This window comes from Ammospiza caudacuta, chromosome 7 (assembly GCF_027887145.1).
Source record: "Ammospiza caudacuta isolate bAmmCau1 chromosome 7, bAmmCau1.pri, whole genome shotgun sequence".
Classification (NCBI taxonomy): Eukaryota; Metazoa; Chordata; class Aves; order Passeriformes; family Passerellidae; genus Ammospiza; species Ammospiza caudacuta.
In genome coordinates this window covers 3,690,447-3,699,624 of record NC_080599.1, presented here as the reverse complement: position 1 = coordinate 3,699,624, position 9,178 = coordinate 3,690,447, and the positions used below count along the sequence as shown (strand labels likewise).

Below are 9,178 nucleotides of genomic sequence, written 5' to 3'. Positions count from 1 at the left end.
GGGAGGGACAGGATCTGCCTGGCCAGGGGCTGGGGCTCAGGCCTTGGCCCTTTGCATTCCTGCAACACATCCAGCTTTGCTCAGCACCAGAGACACCTTGGCCTTGTTTGTCCCCAGCTGTCCTCACTGCCTCCAGTGTTCTGCTCTAACTGGAACCTGGGGCACTTTCTCAGAGAGACTTATTAAACTTTTAGAAACTTTTGAATTTCAATTTAACTTTGAGTTCTTGAGAAGTTATTTAAAACGCTCTCTCAGGGACTGAGTTTGATGTAAACAACACCAAACCCCTGAGGGGCTCATTAAAGTCCTTGTGCTGTGTCTACTGCTGAGCTTTAAAGGAAGAGCTCTTCCCAGGGCCAGCTCCTCTCCCAGCCCAGCAGGGCTGAGGGCTCTGCCTGCAGGCACTGAGGGGACAGGAGCCAGGCAGAGACAGGCTGAAGGCAATCAGGATTGGGAAGACATTGAGCTGAGATTTCACTTGGGGAAAGATCTTCACAGCCCTGTGCATGGTGAGTGTGTGCGTGCAGGGCAATGTCCCCTGTGCTCCTGGAGGGATCCCCTGAAGCCAGCGCACCCCACAGCCTGGGGGATGTGTCAGGAGGACTATCCCAGTTTCTCTGTGGCACAGGAGCAGGAGGAGGAGGAGGAGGAGGAGGGGGAGGAGGAGGAGGAGGAGGATGTGCTGCAGAGCAGGGCTGCCCTGGGCACCATCACAGGGACAGGGCAGGACGGCTCCTGCTGCCAGGGACAGCTGCACGGGGTGAAGCTGGGGCTGCAGCCAGGGCTGCCCAGGGCTGTCCTGCAGAGCAGCTCCTGCAGCCCTCAGGGCTCTTGGACAGCCCAGGGCATGTGCCACCTGCCAGAGGCAGCTCTCAGCCTGCCTGGCAGCTCCCCATGGACACTGCAGGGGAGGAGTTGGAGGTGGAAGGAGCCACCTCCATCAGGGCAGATTCCTCCTGCTCTGGAGATGGTGCTGCATGGCCAGGGCTGCTCTCAGCTTTCTCCTAAAGGGAAGGGAAAGGGGCTGTAAGCTTTGGCTGTGTCACTGAGACTCCTGTACTGTCAGCCTGGGCATCAGCAGATGGGCCTCAGATCTCTGTCAGAAAGTGCCTCCTTACTCCCCTCTCCCTACAGACAGCAGCAGCAGCTCCTTGGCTTGCAGCATCTCTGTTTGTCTGGCCTGCCCTTAAGGCCCTGCTTCCAGGGAGATGCCCCTGGGCAGTGCCCTGTGCTGGGAGGGGTCTGCAGGGCAGAGCTGAGCCTCCAGGGCTGGGCTGGGCTGTGGCAGCACATGCAGGGACAAGGCTTGGATAGAGAGAAACAGCTCCCAGTAGGCACAACTCCAGGCAGCAGAGAGCCAGACCAGCCCTTGGTATCCCATCCTGTTAAGCTGCATAGGGAAAGAGAGAAGGGTTTGGATAAAATTATTTTTAAACTGGAGAATTCCAAGAGTCCACTGTATTTTTCAAGAAAGATTTAAGTGCGATCATGCTGAAATAGAGACAGGTTAAATGAACAAAGGGCACCTGTGTGGGACCAGCAGGTCTGACTGCACTGGGGCACAGCGAGCCTGTTTTCCCTCTGGGCTCCCCAGTGTTCAGCCTGAGAGCAATGCTGAAGATAAAGCAGTAACTCAGAAGGAGCAGAAATCCAAAATCAAAAATAAAGAAATTAAAGAAAATTTCCTTCAAAACAAGATAAATATTTTGAGGGGATTCCTAATGAAAGAGCATAGGATGGACTCAAGGAAATCTGTCCAAGCTTGTCAGTGTCTTCTTTCAACAGTTCACTATGCCCAGAGTGAAGGAATGTCCAACAGCAGCTCCATCAGGCACTTCCTCCTGCTGGCTTTGGCAGACACACGGCAGCTGCAGCTCCTGCACTTCTGCCTCTTGCTGGGCATCACCCTGGCTGCCCTCCTGGGCAACGGCCTCATCATCAGCGCTGTAGCCTGCGGCCACCACCTGCACACGCCCATGTTCTTCTTCCTGCTCAACCTGGCCCTCACTGACCTGGGCTCCATCTGCACCACTGTCCCCAAAGCCATGCACAATTCCCTCTGGGACACCAGGAACATCTCCGACACAGGATGTGTTGCTCAGCTCTTTTTCTTTCTGTTCTTTACTGGAGCAGATTTCTCCCTCCTGACGATCATGTGCTACGACCGCTACGTGTCCATCTGCAAACCCCTGCACTACGGGACCCTCCTGGGCAGCAGAGCTTGTGCCCACATGGCAGCAGCTGCCTGGGCCAGTGCCTTTGTCTATTCACTGCTGCACACAGCCAATACATTTTCCCTGCCCTTGTGCCATGGCAACGCCCTGGGCCAGTTCTTCTGTGAAATTCCCCCAATCCTCAAGCTCTCCTGTTCCAAATCCTACCTCAGGGAACTGGGATTTCTTGCTGTTAGTGTTTGTTTAATATTTGGTTTCTTTGTATTCATTGTTTTCTCCTATGTGCAGATCTTCAGGGCCGTGCTGAGGATCCCCTCTGAGCAGGGACGGCACAAAGCCTTTTCCACCTGCCTCCCTCACCTGGCCGTGGTCTCACTGTTCCTCAGCACTGGCTCATTTGCGAACCTGAAACCTCCCTCTATGTCCTCCCCATCCCTGGATCTGACCCTGTCAGTTCTGTACTCGGTGGTGCCTCCAGCCCTGAACCCCCTCATCTACAGCCTGAGGAACAAGGAGCTCAAGGCTGCAGTGTGGAAACTGATGACTGGATGCTTTCAGGAACATTAAACTGCTGATTCATTTCTGCAAATAACTTATAATCAAATTCATCTTTAAAAGTTATTTTGGGTTTGGTTGTGTTTGTATTTTTACTTTTTTTATACTGACCACAAAAAATTTCATTTCTTCTGACATTTCTCATTTTGTTTCTTTCCACCTTCCCTGTGCCCACAGACTGTGTCAATGAGGGGCTGTGCTCTCAGTGGCTTTAAATGAACTAAAGGATGTCCCAGCAGAGTTTTCTGCAGAGATGCCCTTTTGTTACCTTCTCTGGAGCTGCAGCAGCAATGTCTGTGTGCAGAGCTGGGGGCAGATCAGCGCTGGCCCAGCAGCTGTGCCCAGCAGCAGCAGCACTTGGTGTTGCCAGTGCTGCTGCCGTGGCCCTGCCCCGCTGCCCTGGTGGCCCTGGTGTTGCTGTAGGGCCTGAGTGCTCTCGGGGTTGGCACAGCCCTGGGAGTGGCAGTGCTGGGGCTGCAGCAGGGACAGCCCATGGGCACTGCCGGGGCAGCGCTGACGCCTCAGCCCAGGCCCTGGGGGCTCCAGGCTCCTTGCCCAGGCTCTCTCAAGAACACGCCCAGGCCAATGCTCAGTAAAGAAAAGCCCCATGAGCAGCCCCAGGCTGGCTGTGGGCAGGCTGGGGGCAAACAGCATGGCTGGGGCTCTGCAAGGGCCCTGGGGGAGATGGGAAGGAGCAGCAGAGCAAGGGCTGATCCATCCCCAGTGCGCTGGACAGCCCAGGGCAGCGTCCCAGAGCGTCCTCATGGAGCTTCCAACAACATCCCCCCTCTGCAGCCCTGGCTTCTCCTCCAGCTCACACAGGTGCCCCATCCTTGCAGGCACAGACACGGCAGCAATGGCTCAGCAGCCCCTGTTTGCATTGCACAGAGCAGGGTTAGCACCCCCATGCTGTTGGTGTGGGGACATGAACCTGAGGGAGCACAAATGCCATCAGCCCCTGGGGCCAGCAAGGGCTGGGGGACACCAGGGAAACCACTCAGCTTTGTCCTGGCCTCTGCACTCAGCCAGAAAGTTTGTTCCCATCAGCTGGGAGTTTCCTGTCCCACTGCAGATGCTGTTGCTCAGAGAAAGGGCTGCCTGGCAGCCACCCCCAAAGTGCCCTGAGCATTTCCTATGCTTCCCCTTTGCTTTCTTTACTCTTCCCTTATACAAATTTCTTCCTCTTGCCCACCCCTGTTCCCTCCCCTGCAAACAGCCCATCCCTGGTTGCCCTTTCCTCTCTGGCCCCACTCCCCATTGCAGTTCCTGACTTGCCCCCATGGGAACGTCCACTGGGGAGAAGGATCATCCTTCAAGTGCTGCAGGAATTGTCTGCAGGCTCCTGCAGTGCCTGGTGCTGCTCCCTTGCCAGAGACACCCCAGGCCAGGGGGGCACATCTGGGCTGCTGTGTCTGCCTCTGGGGCTCTGTGTTCTGGGCAATGAGGAGGAGCTGCAGAGGCTCTGCAGGACTGACAGGATGGGCTTTGGGGCTGGCAGGAGAAGCTGAGCAACCTGGGCTGATGGAGCTCCTGAAGATGAGGCCCAGGGCTCATCGTGCAACTGCTCCAAGGGTGGTTTCAGAGAATCCCAGAATCAGCATGGTTGGAAAAGTCCTTGGAGATCATCAAGTCCAACCTGTGCCCTGACACTTTCTTGTCTCCCCTGTGCCTCCTCTTCTCCAGGATAAACAACCCCAGCTCTCTCAGCCACTCCTCACAGGACTTGTGTTCCAGACCCCTCATCAGCCTTGCGGCCCTTCTCTGGACGTGCTCCAGCCCCTCCATGTACCTCCTAAATTGTGGGGCCCAGAACTGGACACAGCGCTCAAGGCGCTGCCCAAGCAGTCCTGAGCACAGGGGAAGAATCCCTGCCCTGCTCCTGCTGGCAACACCATTCCTGATCAAGGCCAGGAGCCATTGGCCTTCTTGGTCACCCGGGCACACTGCTGACTCATGTCCAGCTTGCTGTCCATCAGTCTCTGCAGGTCCCTTTCTGCCTGGCTGCTCTCCAGCCACTCTGTCCCCAGCCTGTAGTGCTGCAGGGGTTGTTGTGACCAAAGTACAGGACCTGGCACTTGGACTTCTTAACCCTCACATTGTTGGATCTGGGCCCTGGATCCTGCCTGTTCAGGACCCTGTGCAGAGCCCTCCTATCCTCCAGGAGATCCACACTCCCAGACAACTTGGTGTTACCAGGGTTCCATGAGGCCTCCCAGTGTCACAATGTTCCTTTGGTTCCGTGGGACCCCTTGCTGTCACAAAGTCCCTTGGATCCTTGGGCCGCTGCAGTGCCACAATGTCCCTTGGTCCCCCAAGGCCCTGCACTGTCACAATGGACCGTTTGTTCCATGAGATCTGGCAGTGCAGCAATGTCAATGTGATATTTTCTGAAAATTCCCTTCGCCAGGATTTCTTCTCCTGGGAAGATGAGAAGCCTCAGCTTCTCCGTGTTTTGCTTCTCTGGAATGTGGTCTGGAGATTGTTTATCCAAACATGTGAATTGTTTTAACTAATGACCAATCACTACCAACTGTATTGGACCCTGAGGAGTCAGTAGTGAGTTTTCATTATCATTCTTGTTAAGCCCTCTGTCTGTATTCTTCTTTTTCTAAAGTACAGTTTTTGAAAAGCATAATATAATATAATATAATATAATATAATATAATATAATATAATATAATATAATATAATATAATATAATATAATATAATATAATATAATATAAATCAGCTTTCTGAGAACATGGAGTCAGATTCTCATCTCTCACCTCATCCTGAGCACCTCACAAACACCACACAGCAATGCTCTTCTTGATTCCACAGTGTCACAATGGCCCCTTGGCTATGTGCTGCCATGTCTTACACAATGTCACCATGGTCCTCTTAGTGCCACCAGGCCCCCAGTGTCACAATGGCCCCTTGCTTCCCCAGGGCCCTGCACTGTCACAATCATCAGAGAATCAACCAGACTGCAAAAGACCTTGGAGAGCACCAAGTCCAGCCTGGGATCCAAGGCCACCTTGCCACCAAGACCATGGCGCATGGCGGTGAGCGCCACATCAATGTCTTTCCTTAAACACTTCCAGGGTTGGTGACTCACCCACCTCCCTGGGCAGCCTGTGGCCTAACATTGTGCTGCCCAACTAGTGCCAAGAACAGCGGGAACATCACTGTCCTGGTCCTCCCAGCCACACCGTTCCTGACCCATAGGAGTGCCAGGGGTTGGATAAGGGAAATGGTGGGGAGAGGGTGAGGGCAAAGTGTCATTGATTGTCAGCCATGAAGAATCGTGATTTTCATATCTATTCAGACTGCATTAGAAGGTGCTAGAGATGAATACCAATTGGACATAGCTGATAAAAATTTATAGTCAGGAAATGAACACTAAACAGGAAAAAACAGTTATCTCTGCATTTTTTTCAACATAGTATATTCACTTTGAATCCACTTCTGTAATCTATCTAATTAACCACAGAAGAATTGAAAACTTCAATTATTCCAAGGGGCTTTTCTTTTTCAAGCGTTTTGCAAAAATATTTATGAGCATTTGTCACTAAATTCCTGAAATGAAGAGCTCAAGAAAGAAGAGGCCTGTGGAGTAATAAAATTCATCAGCAGCCTTCAAGTGGCTGAGGATTCATCCCCTTCAGAGCAGAAATGAACAGAAATGGGCACAGCTTTGTGGCTGCCCCAGCTTTGGCACGGGCCCTGGGCCTGGAGCAGGAGCAGCTCTTGAGAGCCCCAAGGCCGGGGCTCTTGTGCTGCCCTGGGCAGATGGGATGGCAGCAGGGGCTGCAGAGCTCTCAGCACCTCAGCCCGAGGGGAGCAGGGCAGCCAGGGAGCCTCCTTTGGCCTTGGCCAAGCACCTTCCCCCATGGCTGGGGCTGAGTCCTGTAGCAGCTTCAGCTGCTGCTGTGCCCTTGCCAGGGGCTGAGGCCGTGGGGCAGTGCCCAGAGCAGCCTGGTCTGAGCAGAGCTGTGGGGCCAGAGCTGGCTGGGCTGGGCTGGGGAGCAGTGCCCTCGGTGCTGCCCAGAGCTCAGGGCAGCTGGCAGAGCTTGCAGGGAGCTGGGTTGGGCTCAGAGAGCCTGGCCCAGAAACCATCAGTGTCCATCTCAGCCTGGCTGAGCGTGCAGGGGCAGGACTCAGGCCAGGCCTTGTGGGGCAGGGTCAGCGCCTGTGCAAGGCACTGCAAACAGGCAAGTGGCCCAGAGAGGAGGCTGCTCTGTGCCCTTGGTGGCGTGGACAGAGCAGGGAGGGGGCCCAGGACATTTGTCAGTGCCAGCCTCTGTGCCCAGCCCTTGGCAGCCCTGGCTGCTGAGTCCAGCTTTGGCCTGGGCTGAGTTTGGCTGTGGCCCAGCTCCATCCTCCTGTGGGGCTCAGGGCCTGTTCCCGGCCATGGCCAGCCCTGGCTGCCGCTCTGCTGGCCCAGAGGCCGGCAGAGCCCAGGGCAGGGCGGTCTGTGCAGCCCCACAGGTGCCACGGGCTCTGCAGGAGCTGGCAGAGGCTGCCCAGCAGGGAGGCCATAGGGCACAGAGCCCCAAGGCTGCTGTGGGCACCACGGCACAGGGGCCGTTCCCAGCCGCAATGCTCCTGGCCTGGGCTGGGCCTGCACAGGGGCTGGGCCACCATGGCTGGGCCAGCACAGGGCCGCAAAGGGGCCATGCAGCCACTGCCGGGGCTGACACCAAGGCCAGGCACACACAAGCAGTTGCTGAGCATGGCCTGCGCTGGCCAGGCCTGACTGTGCCAAAGGCAGAGCTCAGCTTTCCTTGGGGACTGTAGCAACAATCCAGAGCCCAAAGAGCCTCCATGGCTGTGCTGGAGACCAAGGCTGCAGGAGGGAAATGCAGGGCTGCTGTGGGATGGGGAGGGCATTGAATTCCAGCACACACCTCGGTTCCCATGGGTTTGTTGGCTGACAATAAATGAACATCCCTCTGTGCCTCGGGCAGTTCCTTCTCCAAAGAAAGCAGGTGGGAGTTAGAGCCAAGGAGCTGAAAGCTGCAAGTGCAGCCTTGGCTGGAGGGAGCTCAGATTTGCACAAGGCTGCTCTGAGTGCCAGGGCTTGGATGGGGAAAATGGTGGGGTGGGGGTAGGGACAGAGTCTGATTGATTGTCAGCCATGAAGGGTCTTGATTTTCATATCCATTCAAACTGCATGAGGAGGTACTTGGATTCAGTGTCAGCTGGAGACTGCATACATCAATAAATTGACAGGGAAAAAAACCCTAAATTTGAGGTAAGAAATCTTTTCTCACTGTGTTTTTAAATAGAATCTATTTAGTTTGAATACACTACTGGAATTCATCTAATTAATCACAAAAGATTTGAAAATGAAAATCAAATTACTCCCACAAGCTTGGCTTTTCAAGGTGTTCTTAATGTTAATGAGCCCTGGGACACTGAATTCCCGCACTGAAGAGCTGAAGGCTGAACAAGCCTCTGGAGCAGGAAAATTCAGCAGCAGCCTCCAAGTTGCTGAGGATGTCAGCAGCCCCCACTGAGGCCATCCCTGCCCAGAGACCGTGGGGGAATGGGCAGACAAGGAGAGCGTCCCTGGGGCTGGGGCAGCACAACTCAGAGGCACCAGCGGCTCCAGCTGGGAAATGGAGTGTGGAATGTGGCTGGGAAAGCCCTGCCTGGGCTGTGCCAAGCCGGACACAAAAGCCCTGAAACCCCATCTCCCAAACAATTCTCTTAATGAGACATTTAAAAGGAATTACAATTGTTTGTGTCCTCTGAGGTGGATGCACTGGAGAAATACCAACAAGAGCTTCTCAGGAGCTCCAAACAACCAAACAGCCTTTACTGGGAACTTTAGATAATTAAAGAAATTTTAGCAACAGGTTTAATACAACATTCAATCAACACAGAACACTTCTTAAAGCACTGACTTGGCCAACTTCACAAACTCTAAGCTATTTGAATTTTACATTACTCAAATTGTCAAAAGTACAGAAATAAAAGGAGAGGACAGAAAGAGAGAAAGGCAAAAAAAATAGAGAGGAGCACAAAGAGAGGTACCAACTCCTGGATTCCAGCAGTGTTCAGATTGAAATTCCAAGAGGATGTAGGGTCAAGATGTGTGCTTGCCTTCTTGTCATCCTTAAATACCCCTTGGTCTCCCTGGGCCCTTCCCCCAGGTGGGACTTGGGCTCATTTTCTCCCTCAGGAGCTGGGCTGGGGGCTACAGAGGTGGCTGTGGAGCATTGCCTGTGCTGTGCCAGGCACTGGCAGACACTGCTAGGCTGGGATAGAGGCTCTGGGGGGATTGGGGTTCCAGGGCAGGGCAAGGCTGGACCTGCCCCTTCCTCCCCCACACACTAAATGTTTCCACCAACAATCTCCTCCAGTCTGTCACAACAGGCAATGTTGGAGGTGGAACTCCCACTGCCATCCATGGGTGCCTGGAGGAGAGGGACAGTTCTTTTCCATGGCAAGGAAAGCACA

General features: G+C 54.1%; 1 protein-coding gene across 1 annotated transcript; it reads left to right on the top strand.

Annotated features, from left to right (window-relative positions):
* The first annotated feature begins 1,808 nt into the window (after nucleotides 1-1,808).
* On the top strand, nucleotides 1,809-2,741 carry LOC131559701 (olfactory receptor 14I1-like). Its single transcript, XM_058808136.1, has one exon. It carries the CDS (start codon nucleotides 1,809-1,811, stop codon nucleotides 2,739-2,741), a length of 933 nt encoding a protein of 310 aa, XP_058664119.1.
* Nucleotides 2,742-9,178: the final 6,437 nt, after the last annotated feature.

Bases quoted from the DNA above. Each gene is read 5' to 3' on its own strand.
- LOC131559701 (XM_058808136.1), top strand. From the start codon at position 1,809: ATGTCCAACAGCAGCTCCATCAGGCACTTCCTCCTGCTGGCTTTGGCA.